At 37.2% G+C, this 17,477-nt stretch overlaps 1 protein-coding gene across 1 annotated transcript in view; it reads left to right on the top strand.

Moving 5' to 3' along the window:
- RAB10 (RAB10, member RAS oncogene family) overlaps nt 1-16,992 on the top strand; it is an 87,966-nt gene extending 70,974 nt beyond the window's left edge. Inside the window, exons 3-6 of the mRNA XM_059132445.1 lie at nt 2,901-3,039; nt 9,196-9,285; nt 9,810-9,911; nt 14,495-16,992. Of these exons, the coding sequence (XP_058988428.1) occupies nt 2,901-3,039; nt 9,196-9,285; nt 9,810-9,911; nt 14,495-14,578 (415 nt within the window). The 3' untranslated portion in view covers nt 14,579-16,992. The remainder of the gene's footprint in view (nt 1-2,900; nt 3,040-9,195; nt 9,286-9,809; nt 9,912-14,494) is intronic.
- Nucleotides 16,993-17,477: the final 485 nt, after the last annotated feature.

Raw genomic sequence — 17,477 nt, 5'->3', positions numbered from 1 at the left:
TAGCTATCAGAAGTTATTGGAGACCCTTTGAAGAAGAGCAGTCTTGGTAGAATAGTAGTAGCAGTAGTCAGATTAGAATTGGTTGAGAAATGAATTTGGGAAGACAGAAATTAGAGAACTCTTTAAAGAAGTTTGCTGGGGAGATTTTATTGTAGATACAGACAAGGTGGTTTTAAACTTTATATTGAGGGTTGCTTGAGTAGCTCAGCTGGTTAGACATCTGACTCTTGATCTCAGCTCGGGTCTTGATCTGAGGACTTCAAGCCCCACATTGGACTCCACAGTGGGCATGGAGCCTACATAAAAACAGCAACAACAACTTATATGCAAAGGCTACATAGCTTAAAAAAAACTGATAAAAATATGTGGGAGGAAGCTCTCTGGTTTTAAGACTTTATTTAGCTATAGTAATCAACACAGTATGGTTTTGGGAGAGACATAGACACATAGATCATTGGAACAGAAAGAAAAACCCAGAATTAGATTGGGTTATGGTTGATTAATTTTTATCAAAGGTGCAAAAGCAACTCCTCGAAGAAAGGGTATTTCTTCAACATTTTCAACAAATGATGCTAGAGTAGTTGGACTTCCATAAGTAAAAACATGAACCTCTCAAAATTCACACCCTGTACAAAAATTAACTCAGAATGTATTATCAGTTCATTTGTTCATTCATTCATCCTTTATTTTTTAAAGATTTTATTTATTTATTTGACAGAGAGAAAGCACAAGCAGGGGTAGTGGCAGGCAGAGGGAGAGGGAGAAACAGGCTTCTAGCTGAGCAGGGAGCCTGGTGTGGGGCTGGAGCCTGGTGTGGGGCTCGATCCCAGAACCCTGGGATCATGACCTGAGCCAGAGGCAGATGGTTGACCAATTGAGCCACCCAGGTGCCCTGTATCATCAGTTTAAATATAAAATGTAAAATCAGGGGCGCCTGGGTGGCTCAGTGGGTTAAAGCCTCTGCCTTCGGCTCAGGTCATGATCCCAGGGTCCTGGGATCGAGCCCCGCATCAGGCTCTCTGCTCAGCAGGGAGCCTGCTTCCTCCTCTCTCGGCCTGCCTTTCTGCCTACTTGTGATCTCTGTCTGTCAAATAAATAAATAAAATCTAAGCTCTAGTTCCATCCATGTTGTCGCAAATGGCAAGATTTCATTTCTTTTGATGGCTGCACAGTATTCCATTGTGTATATATACCACATCTTCTTGATCCATTCATCTGTTGATGGACATCTAGGTTCTTTCCATAGTTTGGCTATTGTGAACGTTGCTGCTATAAACATTCGGGTGCAAGTGCCCCTTTGGATCACTACATTTGTATCTTTAGGGTAAATACCCAGTAGTGCAATTGCTGGGTCATAGGGCAGTTCTATTTTCAACATTTTGAGGAACCTCCATGTTGTTTTCCAGAGTGGTTGCACCAGCTTGCATTCCCATGCCTTGTTTCTTATAAATGTAAACATACCATGTGGGTCAGCAGTAAGATTCCTGGATATTCATCCAGAAGAAATGAAAACTTAGGTACACACAGGAACTTGTACATAAATATTCATAGCAACTTTATTTGTGATGGCCAAAAACTGGAAACAATCCAGTCTCTTTCCACAGGTGAGTGAATAAACAGATTGTGGTATGTCCATACAATGGAATACTATTCAGCAATAAAATGGAACAGACTAGTATTAGGTGCAGCAACTTAGATGGATCTCAGGAAGTCATGGTGAAAGAAGTGAAAGATGACCATTTCAAAAGGTTGTATATAATATAACATGATTCCATTATATAGCATTCTGAAAATGGCAAAATCATAGATGTGGAGAACAGATTATTGACCAGGGTATAGGGACTAAAGAAGATGAGTTTTCTATCGTGTTTGTGGTGGTTATTATACAGGCCAGTACATCTGATAAAATTGCAGAGAACTACATACATGTGTGCGTGTGTACCCACAAACACATACAAATGTATGTTTAAAAAAAAAAAGTAGACTTTAAATAAGTTCCTCAATTGTACCAATGTAAATTTCCTGGTTTTGCTTTTGTAAGATGGTGTAAGATGTTACCATTGGGGAGAACTGGGTGAAGGATACAAAGACTTTGTACTATTTTTGTAGCTTCCTGTGAGGCTATAATTATTTTAAAATAAAGTTTTAAAAAAGAAAGCTTGCTGGGGAGGTGAACATAGAAATGGGATGTTAGTTGGAGGGGTATAGTGTTGAGAATGGGATTTTTTTGTTTTAATTTTGCTCTTTTAGAATAGGGGATACTAAAACATGTATGTATCCTGATGAGAATGATTCATAAAAGGACGAAATTAGTGATGCAAACAAGGGGGAAATTACAGGAGCAAAATCTATATCTTAGATCTTTGGCATGAAGAAATTAAAAAAATACTATTTACATATTTCCATCTTGTTACCTAAAAATGAGGTTATCTTTACAACATTTTGTAAGTGATCCTAAAGGTAAATGTAGCTGTACTATGGCTTAATCCTTTAATGTTCTAAACATTCCGCAGACTTTTGTGATATGTTATAGAACAAGATCACTGAATAAAATGAATTTTAAGAGTTTTTATCACACTTGCTGGTGTTCATTCTAAAATAACTGCCAAGACTTTTCTGTGTCATTTTTCTGTGGTTTTCCCTTCCAGATTTTCACCCACTATAGGTAGTCATGAATTTCCTTCGACTAAAAAAAGTTACACACACATATATATATTCTTATGAATAAACTATAATTATTTACCATTTAAGAATTAAATGGGTGATGGTACTGTTTTGCTTTGTAGTGTATAGTGGATTTAATGTTAATCTTACCAAACCATTTGACTGTTTTGCCCTTCATTTATCTAGAATGTCGTAATATCAAAATGCTCAATATAAATTATTGCTGTTTATTTCAGGGATACGGCAGGCCAGGAACGATTTCATACCATCACAACCTCCTACTACAGAGGAGCAATGGGTATCATGCTAGTATATGACATCACCAATGGTAAAAGTTTTGAAAACATCAGCAAATGGCTTAGAAACATAGATGAGGTAAGACTAGAAATTGTATAAACTCTTTATAAAGACACATTTTTGAGTTTAGTTAAGAATAATTCTAAAGGATGTTTAGGGTATAATGTACTATCATTATTACTGTGTTATTTCTACTTCTTAAAGGTTAATGTTAATCTGCCTTTCTCTTAAATATGTGGGTAAGTCTATCTAGAACGCCATCCAAGGCAATTACTAACTTACCCAAAAACTTTATACATCCATCTTTTATTTATTTATTTATTTATTTATTTATTTTTAAAGATTTATTTATTTATTTGATAGACAGAAATCACAAGGAGGCAGAGAGGCAGGCAGAGAGAGGAGGAAGCAGGCTCCCTGCCAAGCAGAGAGCCCGATGCGGGACTCGATCCCAGGACCCTGGATCACGACCTGAGCCGAAGGCAGAGGCTTTAACCCACTGAGCCACCCAGGCGTCCCTACATCCATCTTTTAAAGATGGCCCCATGTAGAAGCTACTAGTGGTTTTACACACCTCTCTGTAAACAAATACTTTCTCAATGAATTTTTATTGAATGAATAAATTACTAAATTTTTCAGTAGTAATTTAAAACAACAGAAACGTTATATTACTTCTAGAAATTTTGAAAGATACAGAGTAGTAATGTGGTAAAAACCTAACGAAAATAGTGTTGTATCATTGCCTGAGAAGATGTCAGTTTTTATAAGGTAAAATATGTGTCAAAGCCAGTCTTTTTCTGTTCTGCAGTATAGGTGGCTTCTTGTTGAAATTATTTTTCATGTCTTATTGCAGCCTTCTGGGCATTGATTTCCTTAAGACTAACTAACTCCTTAAAGCACTTTTGGCTAGAAGATCAAGTATTAGATGCAAGATAATGATATCTCAGTGGTAGCAGTCTTGACAGCTTATTACTGACTTTTCCGTCACTGCAATAAATCTTCAAAGAGAAGCCTGTTGGGGCGCCTGGGTGGCTCAGTGGGTTGGGCCGCTGCCTTCGGCTCAGGTCATGATCTCAGGGTCCTGGGATCGAGCCCCGCATCGGGCTCTCTGCTCAGCAGGGAGCCTGCTTCCTCCTCTCTCTCTGCCTGCCTCTCTGCCTACTTGTGATCTCTCTCTGTCAAATAAATAAATAAAATCTTAAAAAAAAAAAAAAAAAAAGAGAGAAGCCTGTTAATATCTAATAATCAGTTAATAATACACAGATTTTTTTAAACAAGGCGCCATTTTGGATTTCCTTAGCCTTTATTTTATGATTCAGCTAAGTAGCACATGTAGTAGGAGCAATTGATAGACTGTGCATTGTTGTTTCAACAACAGCAGTTTTCCAAATTCTCTGACATGTACTGGATGTCCTACAATTCAGTCCTATTCTGATGCTAACTGCCCAACCTTAGTGTCAGACTCTCCCAAGTTGAAGGACTGCCCTTCCTTCAGATGTTAAGTCCTGGTTCCCTTCAGTTACCTTCACTTCTCTCTGACTTCGCTACAAATTTGAGGGGGTCCCAGGGCCCCCAGGACTTTCAGGTTCAGTTGTTGGCTGTAATGACTCCTAGAACTCAGGAAAGTGTTTTATTTACATTTATAATTTTATTATAAAGGATGCAGGAACAGCTAAATGGAAGAGATGTACAGGGAAGGTATGGGGGTTGGGGAACACAGAACTTCCATGCCATCTCTAGACATAATCACCCTCTGGGCATTTTGATATGTTCACCAACCTGGAAGAGGTCCCCTAACTTCATTGTTTCGGAGTTTTGATTCAGGTTTTACTGCATATGTATGGTTAGTTAAATCATTGGCCTCTGGTGATTTAACTTCATCTCTAGCCCTCTTTACCTCATGGGAGGTAGGGGAGTGGCTGAAAGTTCCAAATCTTTTTTTATTTTTTATTTGAGGTGGGGTAGAGAAAGAGAGTGAGCAAGAGATCACAAGCAGGGGTAGGAGAAGCAGACTTCCCTCTGAGCAGGAAGCCTGACGTTGGGCTTGATCCCAGGACCTGGAGATCATGACTTGAGCCAAAGGCAGATCCTTAACAATCTGAGCCACCCAGGTGCCCCTTGAAAGTTTCAATTCTTTAATCACATGTTTGGATTTTCTAGTGACTGATTTCCATTGTGAAACTCTATCGGCCACCACTCTGCCCAAGTCTTCATTAGCATAAACTTAGGTAGGTAGAAAGGGCTCTGTTACAAACAACAAAAGACAGTCTTTCACTCAGGAAATTAGGAGTACTGTGCCAGGGCACCAAGGCCAAATTCGTTCTTTATTTCTGTTACAGCCTTATGCACGTCATAGGTGGATGGCTTTAGTTTCCCAACATGAGAATTAAGATACATAAAACTCAGCCACTAAAAAGAAAATATGTGGGGTGCCTGGGTGGCTCAGTGGGTTAAGCCTTTGGCTCAGGTCATGATCTTGGTCCTGGGATCAAGCCCCACGTCTGACCTTTTCTCAGCGGGGAGCCTGCTTCCCTCACGCCTCTCTGCCTGCCTCTCTGCCTACTTGTGATCTGTCAAATAAATAAATAAAATCTTAAAAAAAAAAAAGAAAGAAAATGTGTTTTTCTGGCATACAAGAGATTGGTGTTGCCTAATTTTCACTTTGTTTTTGAAGTTAAAGCTTGAACAAAATGAAAAAAAGCCAAATTAATCCAGCAACATTTTAAAAGGATTATATATTGTTGATCAAGAGGAATTTACCTAGGAATGCAAGGGTAGTTCAATATAAGAAATCAATCAGTGTAATACACCATCTTTTAATGTTTTTGGTTTTTTTTTTTTAAGATTTTATTTATTTATTTGAGAGAGGGAGAATGACCCAAGTGGGGAAGGGCAGAGGGAGAGGGGAGAAGCAGACTCCTTGCTGGGTGGGGAGCTTGAGTCGGGGCTGGATCCCAGGCTGCTGAGATCCAACCAGAGTGAAAGGCAGACACTTAACCAACTGAGCCATCCAGGCATCCCTGTAATACATGGTTTTTTTTAATTGAATATTTTATGTTAATTTGACAGAGAGTGTGTACATAAGCACAAGCAGGCAAAGGAAGAGGGAGAAGCAGACTTCCTGCTGAGCAGGGAGCCCGACTTGGGGCTCCATCCCAGGACGCTGGGATCGTGACCTGAGCTGAAGGCAGACACTTAACCAACTGAGCCGCCCAGGCACCCTGTGTAATACACCATCTTGATAAAAGATAGAAACTGTATGATCTTGCCATCAGACACAGGAAAAATTTTGACAAACCCAACACCCTTTCAAACTAGAAATAGAACATCCTTAGCCTAGCAAAGGACATCTGTGAAAATCCTACAGCTAACAAGCATACCTGTCTCTGTGATCAAGAAAATGAGAAGTATGCCATTACTGTTCAGAATTTTAGTAGAAGTTCTAGCCAGGGCATTTAGGCAAAGAAAAGGAGGAAACCCAGATTGAGAGGGAAAACTGTATTTGTAAATAATGAGATTTTGTATATAGAAAATCCTAAGGAGTGGTTCCTGGGTGGCTTGGTTGATTAAACATCTGCCTATGGTTTAGGTCAAGATCATGGAGTCCTAGGATCAAGCCCCACATTGGGTGACTTCCAGCTTGGCGGGAGCCTGCTTTCCTCTGCCTGACCCCCTGCTTGTGCTCTTTGCCCCACCCCTCAATAAAATCTTTCTTTTAAGATCTTATTTATTTATTAGCACAAGTAGGGGGAGTAGCATGCAGAGAGAGAAGGAGAAGCACATTCCCCACTGAGTAGGGACCCCAATCTGGGGCTTAATCCCAGGACTCTGGGATCATGACCTGAGCTGAAGACAGATGCTTAACTGACTAAGCCACCCAGGCACCCCGTCAAAGAAATAAAATCTTAAAAAAAATAGAGAGAGAGAGAAAAAAAAAATTCTAAGGAACATACACACACACACACAAAAAAAAAACTGTTAGAACTGGTGAACAAGTTCAGTAAACTTGGAGGATACAAGATCAATACACATAAATCACTTGTATTTCTATATACTAGCAGCAAATAATCAAAAAATGAAATTAAGAAAAAGTTCCAGGGGCGCCTGGGTGGCTCAGTCGTTAAGCAGCTGCCTTCAGCTCAAGTCATGATCCCAGTATCCTGGGATCGAGCCCTGCATCAGGCTCCTTGCTCAGCGGGAAGCCTGCTTCTCCCTCTCCCACTCCCCCTACTTGTATTCTTTCTCTTGCTGTCTCTCTGTCAAATAAACAATTTCTTTTTTAAAAATTGTGTGTGTGTGTGTATATATATATTTCCATTTGTAGTAGCATCAAAAAGAAGAAAAACTAGTTATGAAAAATTTAGCCAAAGATATTCAGAACTTACATACTAATAACCACAAAATGTCAAAAGACATTAAAGATCAATGTAATTGAAAAGACATCCCATGTTTATTAATTGAAGTTTTCATATTTTTAAAATGGCAGCATTAGCCAAAGTGATCTGCAGTTTCAGTGTAATCCTATTAAAATCCCAGCTGCTGGCTTGGGGCTTGTGGGGGAGGTGAGGGCGTGGCTGGGAGAAATTGACAGGCTGATCTTAAAATTCATATGGAGGTGCAGGCATGGGACCCAGAATAGTCAAACAGGTTTTGATATGAGGAATGACTTTTAAGCTGAGATCTGAAGAAATGAGTGAGTAAAAGATACTCAGAAAAGGATAGGGCTAGTGGAAAGAATGTAATCGATTCAAATCTAAGACAAATCTCAAAGTACTTTGTTCTCTAGAGAATTTAACTACCTTGGCTTAGAGACATTCAGGGAAAGGAGTGTTGGGCCAAAGATGGATGATTTTTCTTATTCCAGGGGTTGGTTGTCTTTTCACTCTGATGGTGACCTTTGACACATAAAAGTTTTTTAATTTTGATGAAGTATAATTTGCCTTTTTTTCTTTTGTTGCCTGTACTTTTGGTATCATATCCAAGATACCATTGCCAAATCGGATGTCATAAAATTTTTCTCCTGTATTTTCTGAGTTTTTTAGTTTTAAGTCTTATATTTAGGCTTTTTATCCATTTTGAGTTCATTTTTTTATATGGTGGTAAGTTAAGAGTCCAGCTTCATTCTTTCCCATGTTAAAATCTGGTATGCCCAATACCACTTTTATTTATTTATTTATTTAAAGATTTTTACTTATTTGACAGTTTGATATAGAGAAAGTGCAAGTAGACAGAGCAGTAAGCAGTAAGCTCTCCACTGCGCTGGGAGCCTGATGTAAGGCTGGATCCCAGGATCCTGGGATCATGACCTGAGCCAAAGGCAGCCGCTTAACCCACTGAGCCACCCAGGCACCCCCAGCACCCATTTTTTGAAAAGACTAGTCTTTCCTCCATTGAATGGACTTGGCCCTCTTGTTGAAAATCATTTGATCATACATGCAAGGGATTATTTCTTGGCTCTGTATGCGGTGTATTCATGTATATGTCTTTATGCCAGTAGCACACTGTTTTGATTATTGCAGCTTTGTAGTAAGTTTTGAAATCAGGAAATAAGTATGAATCTTCTAACTTTGTACTTCTTTTTCAAGATCGTTTTTACTGTTCAGGGTCCCTCAAAGCTATAAATGAATTTTAGGGAGGGATTTTTCTGTTTGTGCAGATGATGTTGTTAGGATTTCAGTGGGGCAAACATTTATTTTTAACTAATTATTCTGCATGGGATCTTCCTGTGCCCTAGCAGATAGCCTCTTGAGATTTTAAGAGCTCTGTAGAATTTTTTTTTTTTTTTTTATACTCTGTAGAATTTTTTATTCAGGCTTCTGTAGGGTAATACTCATGATCTGAACTCATGGTCCAGCTTGGATTTCGATTATGCCTAAGAGATTGCTGTTTCAGGTCTTTTGCCCGTATCTTCCAGTTTTGATGAGAATATCTAGAAACTAGACAGCCTCGTGTTGGGGTAAGATAATATTTGACAGTGTTATGTCTTAGGAATTGTGTTTTTTTTTCCTAAGTAATTTCCTAAGTAACAGTGTTATGTCTTAGGAATTGTGTTTTTTTTCCTAAGTAATTTGGGAGTTTGTATAAGCTTTTTGCATGGGGTGATTTCAGGGTGATGGTATAAAACTTCCAGATTATAAAAATAGCACTGAAAATTGAGAATAATAAAGCCATTTTTAGAGAATATTAAGCTATAAGTCATGATAAAATGTCAATTAAATCTCCCTTCCATTGTAGCATGCCAATGAAGATGTGGAAAGAATGTTACTAGGAAACAAATGTGATATGGATGATAAAAGAGTTGTACCTAAAGGAAAAGGAGAACAGGTAAAAGCTATGAATGAAACTAATACACTATCCTTTCTTTGTGAAGATGGCATGACATTTGATTTTTAGTAGTGGTAATGAATGTGCTGAGCTCTTCACATTGTTTTAGAAGTGCTGTGGGAAACAAGTTATCATGTGAGTGAGTTTTTTCAGTGCCTATCTAACAGGTGTAGGAGAATCAGACCTTTGGTAGTAGTACCTTTAGCTGTATTTAAACTACAAAGAGGAAAAATAACAAATCAGTGATCCCCAGTTTTGTAATTTAAGACTTTAAGCACCTCACTTAGAGTATTTGACATAAACTCCTGAAGTGAGGAGAGGATTCTTTTATTATTACTTTTGTTTGCTTATTTATTTTTGAAAGAACTTGACCATTTGAATTGTGACCCATTGAAGTACTTTGCTTTATATAACCTAGTAGGGACTGTGCCTTTAGAATAATATTATTTCCTCCAGGATGCTAAAGTCAACAATTGGCACCCTGTGCTTGATAATTTTATGATGACATTTTGCTTCTATTTTAGATTGCAAGGGAGCATGGTATTAGATTTTTTGAGACTAGTGCAAAAGCGAATATAAACATCGAAAAGGCTTTCCTCACATTAGCTGAAGATATCCTTCGAAAGGTAAGATCCAATGTGCCCAGTGTCACAATTCTTTTTTGAAGTACTGGATTAACATATAAAAATTAGATTTGGGTGGTATTATTCCTAAATGTTTACTCATCACCAGTATCTGACCCTCCTAAAGTGGAGTAGGGACTTGGGGAAGCAGTGAGCCATTAGAAATCTGGAACATCTGGTCAGTGGTAACACTGTCCTGAGCTCCCACACAGGTCCCCACACAGGTCCCCAGTTGCATTCTCCTTTTTTTCAGCTTTTTGTCGGGTCTCTGCTCTTGTGGCTCTTCTGTTTACTTTTGGACTCATTTCTCTTAGACATTCTTTGTATTTCCATAGATAATTTCTTAAAATTTAAGATAATAGTTACTGTTACAGAATCACTTTCTTCTATCTATGTAGTCATTTCTCAGATATGCCAGTAAAGAACCTGTCTATATTATATAGTGAATAAATGCAATAAATCCATCCCTATTTTTCATTTAGCCAATCATTTCACTCTGTGATATTTTAAAAATTGCTAAAATATGGTCCCAGGGAATTCATTTTACTTCAGGGTTAGTTTTCTGAATTTAACTTGGGAATCCCCATACTTACCAATATGAGTTGCTTGTAGCAAAATTGGGAATTGATTTTCGTAGTTCTCCTCAAATGAGTAGATATAATATCCAGATTTGGTTCTAAATCCTGAGTTGTCCACTCAGTCGATGGTATCTTTAAATGCACATAAAAACAGAAAAAATCTGACACAACTCCTAATGGAGAAGCAGTTATTGTATAGGAGAAAATTATTTGCTTCTGGCAACCTTTCTATTTTTATAATTGAAATAACAGTATTTTTTCAAAAACCAGTCCCCAAATTAAAAACTACATGTATCTGTAAAATATACGCTGTAATAGAGATGGTATCTCAAATATAAATCTAGTGATATTTCAGAGAAATCAAACTTCATTTTTTATAGTGAAATGTAGTCATCCGCTAACTCTAAGTGTGTGTTCAAACCAGAAAAAAGTCATCAGTTATACTGCTATTCACAGTGACTACAAAAGTTGTACCCTTCCATGTCTGCCAGCATCCCGGTATCTATAATATATTGAGTAATAAAAAGCAAGTTAGGATGTAATACGTGTAGTCTGATCTTATTTTTTAAATTATGTATGGTACCAAACACACGTGTATTAACATGTGCACACAGGTGTTTGGTTATGTCCAGCAAATAAAGATCTGGAAGGATCTATATCAAATGTAAATAGTGAGTATTCCAAGTGGGTGACGGAGGTAAGGAGGAGACATAGAACGGAATTACTCAATGACTCTGACATTTATATAGTTTTGTTTAGAAAACTTAGCGTATCTTTTTAGTTAAAAAAGAAAAAAACGTAAAAATTTTAAAATATTCTTCACAGTATGTAAAGGTAAAACCCCTTGGAAAGTCTTGAGGAATTTTTATATTTTTATATTTGAAAATATTCCTGTGAAAAATAAAAATCGAAGCATAGAAAAGTAAAGTACTAGATGGACAAGGAAAAACGTTCATATTTTTAATTAAATGAAGGGAATAACAAGAATAGAAAAATGCTCTTTTAATTAATGGAATACTTTGTATTTCAGAGTTTGGTAGGTCACAGTGAAAGATTATTCCAGTACCCACAGAATTTACCACAACACTTGTTGAAATCCCCTTGTCTCTTGTGTTTTTTCTCTTTCTGGATTTTTTTGTTTTCTCCATTGTTTTTGATTTTTTTTTCTGTCCACACTGTATCCCTTGATTTTTTTCACTAATCTTGGCATTTTAAAAAAAGGATGCTTATATAGTCTTAAAATTTGCTTCCAGATATGACAGATCTTCCTTGTTACCATATTAAAGGTTAAAAAGTACACATTCACTGATAAAGATCTCAGTCTGGTCTGCGTCTTCCCCATGTAGGCATGCCCCAATGTGGGATCCCATTTTTTTCTCAATACACATACATAAACTTTTTGATGTGGTAAAATTAGAAGTTAAACAGCAAACAGTGGGAAATATAGGAGTGTTTCCTGACCAGCAGCTTCCTGTGCCATGATTTCTCTCCTGACTTAGTAAAAGAAAATTAAACTTTAGAATGAAAGCAATTCAAAACATTTTTAACTTAATTATTTGAATAGGTAATTCATTCTCATGGTTCAGACCTTTAAAATAGAGAGAGTGCAAGTGCAGAGAAGTTTCCCACCACATTCCCCCAACTCCTCATTCATTCCCCACAGGTAACCAGTGTAATTAACTAAGCTCTTAATTTTTAATATACAAGTAAATATAAATATATATTTTTATTCCCACCAATTTCCCCCCCCCCCCACCAACTTCTTTAAAAACAGATAAGGCAACTTGCTGTACTCTGTTTGTAAAGTAAAATAATTCCACTTTTTAAATAATTGAATGCTACTCCTATGAGTAGATGTGTCATAATTAAACCCTTTTTCTCAGTGAGGAACATGCAGGTGAGTTTTAGCCTTATGATCTCATAAATTGCACTGCAGTGAATAATCTTATATTTAAATCATTTTGCAATCATAGGATTATGTGCAAATATATGAAGGACAGATTCCTAGAAGTGGCCAAAGAGCATGTATGTACATTTTTATTCTGATACATCTTGCCACATGCTGGCATGAGGGTTTTACCCATTTACATTCCTACTAGCAGTGGATGAGAATGTCTGTTTCCTCACACTCTGGCCACGTAATTGATTCTAAGACTTTCAGATCTTTCCCAACCTGACAGGTTAAAAAAAAAAAGTAGATTTAATTTGCAGCTCTTTAAAAATGGTGAGCATTTTTAAAGATAGTTTTAAGAACCACTTTTGTATTTTCTTTTCTGTAAACTTGTTTTATTCCTTTGCTTATTTTTTTAGTTATTGGCCCTTTTCTTATTCTTAGCTATGGCTTATATTTATATTGAAATAAACTTGATTAATACTTTGGCTTTAAAATGTTTTACTTTGCATGAGAGAATTCCTTTTTTCAGAGAGTCTCTTTCAAGGATCTAAGTTAAATTGTAGAAGGATAGACAGTGAGTGAGGTGTTAAGGAATATAGTGACCTCCCTGGTTACAAGTACCCTTTTCTTTTTTTTTTTTTTCCCCTCAACATCCATGTACTTTGAACTGACCCACACCTAGAAGTTACCAGAGGAGGACTGTTTCCTGGTAACCATATTCTTTTGCTGTGGGATAGATGCTGAGGGGCTCTTTCTCTTCTGTTATTTTTCTCAAGATCTGCAGTAGGAATAAAGTTGGTTGCTCAGGAAAACCCAAAGTTTTTTTAATGCAAAACTTACAGCGTTAACATGCAGTAAGGAAAAGAATCCCATCAGGCAGTGCGGGAAGATAGGTGAGCTAAAAGTGCAAGTTGAAATTTCACCCATATGAGTTAAAGTAGGACTTCTCTTGAGCTATGTGAGTTTCTAAAATATTTTAAGTTGTTCCCCCCTGGGTTACCTTAACTTTATCTTGTTTCATTGAGAGAATACATTCCCAGTTACATCTTAGCTTTTAAAATTTTATTTTTGGTGACCCACTGTTAACACAACAGCCTGGATGAATTTCACAGATTGATACTGAGTAAAGGGAATAATACATAAAAGAAGACATAAAACATGGTTCCCTGTATTTGAAGGTCAAGAAGAGAAAAAGAAACTACTCTCTGGTGACCAAAATGAGAGTACTATTTACCTTTAGGAGGGTAGTACTGGCTGGAAAGGGACACAGGGGAGCCTCCCAGGGTATTATGTTCTATGTTTGATCTGATAGTTTCACTTTATATACTCTAAATCCATCAAGCACAATTAAGATTTGTATACTTCACTGAATGTAAGTGGTTTTAAAAAAAAAAAAGTTCCTTTCCTATATACCATATGGGTTATCCATTGAAAATAGTATATTCTTTTGATTTTAAAAGTAATATTTAGGTTACTGGGGAAATACAGGATTGTTCATAGAAAAAAATAAAATCACTCGTAAACCCACCATCTAAGGGTTTTCTGCTGTTAACATTTGGTGTCTCTCCTTTTGATTTTTTTTTCTATATCCATTTTTACCATGAATTACACAATTTACATTGTGCCCTACCCTTTTTCTTCCACTTAATGTTGGCATATCACTGTTGAGCTTGCCTTTTTAAATCTGTGGCAGAGCGTTACAAACTTCAGTCTCAGAAGGCAAGTAACTAGACAGAAAGGGCAGTTTCACTTCTCTGGGGTTAGACTTGACCCAACATTGGTTTTATACAGATACCTTTTGATAATGCTTTTTAAGTACTAGATACTAGACCCCTGGGGGTCAGGGCTAAGTGATAGCAAGGGAGAGCAGAAAAGATACTGGAAGCTTTATTCAAGGGATGCCTAGAGGCCTCTAGACATTTCACAGCTTGGAGTCAGCAGGCAAAATGTAGATGGAAAACAAAGCTTCCAGATCTTTACTTTGCATGGGAGAGAGAACCTACCTGTGTGACTGGAGTTACTTTTTGTTGCCTTTATGAGAATATTTCTGCTGAATCTTGATTTCGCCATAGCAGTGCTTTTCATGGGTTGCTTTCCTTGTGTGTTTGTTCCAGACCCCTGTAAAAGAGCCCAACAGTGAAAATGTAGATATCAGCAGTGGAGGCGGCGTGACAGGCTGGAAGAGCAAATGTTGCTGAGCGTCCTCCCGTCAGTTGCCATCCACCACCCTGTTTCTCCTCTTGCTGCAAAATAAACCACTCTGTCCATTTTTAACTCTAAACAGATATTTTTGTTCCTCATCTTAACTCTCCAGTCCCCCCGTTTCATTTGTTCTTTCATCCGTGACTGCTTGCTGACTTTATAATTTTCTTCAAACAAGAAAATGTATAGAAAAATCATGTCTGTGACTTCATTTTTAAATGTACTTGCTCAGCTCACCACTGCATTTCAGTTGTATTATAGTCCAGTTCTTCTTATCAACATTAAAACCTATAGCAATCATTTCAACTTTATTCTGCAAATTGTATAAGAATAAAAGTTAGAATTAACAATTTTATTTTGTACAACAGTGGAATTTTCTGTCCTGGATAATGTGCTTGAGTCCCTATAATCTATAGACATGTGATAGCAAAAGAAACAAAAGCCAGGAAAACACTCATTTTCGCCTTGAATATGTAAATGGGATTAATTTTGTCCTGTGCCTTATGTGGAAAGGAATTTCTTTGGTTTTTCCTTTGTTTGTTTGTTTGTTTTGGTGGAAGCATGTGCAGGAGACATACATATCATCCAGACATAAACCATTAAAATGTTTGTGGTTTGCTTGGCTGTAATTTTCAAAGTAGTTACTTGAGGACAAAGGGTAATGCAGAAATGATAGCTTTGGTTTGCTGAGTCTTAATTTTAAGTGGCCTTGATATTTAAAACTATTCCTGCCACCAGTTCTTCTCTTGGGCCACTTTTTCCTTGTGTCTGTCTGCCTGCATGCTGCTTTCTTTGCTTCTCCCTCCCCCACCACCCAATGGTATGAGTTATTTAAAAACAAAAGGGGCAAACTAGTAGGTTTTTCAAGTTTAACATAAAGTACTGACTTAACTCGCTAAGTAAACTGAAAGATAAATTCTAACTGCCTCCTACTATCAAACGTCTTCCCCTCATTTTCTCTCTCTCCTCAAACTTCGGCCCCAGATTCCTCCATTCGCTCTTTTACTTCATGCTCTTCTCCTTCCCTCTTTGTTCCCTTTCTATCCACTGAGTTTATGAAATGGAAGAGTTAATTGCATGCACTAGTGTTTGGAGGGTGTTGTGGTTTGTCTTTCTAATTAGGTGTATAGCCTGTTCACTTTCCTAGAATAAATCTCGTAACCGAAATTTGAGTAGTCTCCATTCTGGCAACTCCTCTAGCAGCTTGGTAGCCCAGTAAAGGTTTGGTTGTTTTTGATTTTGGTTTTGTTTTAAATGGTGGGAAGGAGGAGTAAAATTTATTAACATGTTTGCCAAATATACTGAGATTTGGCCTTTGAAGAACACTTTTTCAGTGTTAGGTTGTCTTTACCTTAAGATTAGAAATACTTTAGAATATTATTAATTTTAAGTCCTGACTTCACATCCCTTTGGAAAATGTGTATTACCATGGATTTGGGAAAAGGACAACAAAAGGCTTTTCGTGTACAGATAAGATCTCCAGCTGTCTCTAACCCTGTCCTTTTTTCACTTCATTTTCCTAGTTTTGCTTCATGGCTTATCATCAGGATAGGGTAAGTTAAGTTTGCTACGCTGCTAGCATCCTAAGATGATACCTTTGTTGAAATAATTGTGAATAGCATGATTCATTTCTCACAGAGGCTGAGTTTAGGACAGCAGCTTCCATTGAAAAGTCTCTGTGTGTCGTGGATAGCATTTTAATGCCCTCTTGGCTCACATTAACAGCATAGGGACGTATCTGCTGTAAACATCCATGAATTTTTCAGATAGTGCCCTGAAAATTTTATATGCCTCACTGGTTGTTGTTCTTAGGTTTTTCCTTCACTTGACTTTATCATTGTTTACTAGTAAAAGCAGCATTGCCAAATAATCCCTAATTTTCCACTAAAAATAATAATGAAATGATGTTAAGCTTCTTGAAAAGTTATAGGTTAAACCTACTATTGTTAGATTAATTTTAATGTACGTGTTGCTTTCCTCCGTCTGGAATGTGGCAATAGCTTTTTTATTTTTAACCCTCTTTAATCCTTATTCAATTCAGTGACTTAAGGTTTGAGAGCTAAACACTGGGATTTTTGGGTAAAAAAAAAAAGACTGACAGTTTTGTTTGCATAATTATAATCGGCATTGTACATAGAAAGGATATGGCTACCTTTTGTTAAATCTGCACTTTCTAAATATCAAAGAAAAAAGGGAAATGGAGTATAAATCAATTTTTGTATAACCTGTTTGAAACATGAGTTTTATTTGCTTAATATTAGGGCTTTGCCCCTTTTTCTGTAAGTCTCTTGGGATCCTGTGTAGAAGCTGTTCTCATTAAACACCAAACAGTTAAGTCCATTCTCTGGTACTAGCTACAAATTCGGTTTCATATTCTACTTAACAATTTAAATAAACTGAAATATTTCTAGATGGTCTACTTCTGTTCATATAAAAACAAAACTTGATTTCCAACTGTGTGGCTTGGTTTTCATTTATTTATGGAGTTGAAGATGGAGGATCACCTCTGAAGACCATGCAAAATAGCAAGCTGGACATTAGAGGAGCAGAAATAGAAGGGAAGTAACTTTCTCAGCATAGGGGAAACAGAAAGGAGTGTCAAGAACTATCTTTGGTAAGAAACTATATAAAAAATGGAAATCTAAGCAGAATCATCTTGGTGTCAAAAGAGACACCAGTCAGTCATTCCCCAGCCCACAATGCTAGAATGTGCCAAAGGCCAGCTGCTCTGAACACAGCTGATGACCCTGGGGCACCAAGGCAGGCTCCCAGCCCGGAGGTGAATGCTTGTTTTAGCAGTGACCATCCGCTTATCTGAAAAAAGTATTTCCAGATTTGTTTGTTTTTTTGTCTTTTTTTGGAAAGATTTTATTTATTTGCGAGAGATTGAAAGAG

The sequence above is a fragment of the Mustela lutreola genome, chromosome 9 (assembly GCF_030435805.1).
Source record: "Mustela lutreola isolate mMusLut2 chromosome 9, mMusLut2.pri, whole genome shotgun sequence".
In the NCBI taxonomy this organism is placed as follows: Eukaryota; Metazoa; Chordata; class Mammalia; order Carnivora; family Mustelidae; genus Mustela; species Mustela lutreola.
The sequence above is the reverse complement of the archived record's forward strand: the minus strand, read 5'-3'. Positions and strand labels throughout refer to the sequence as shown.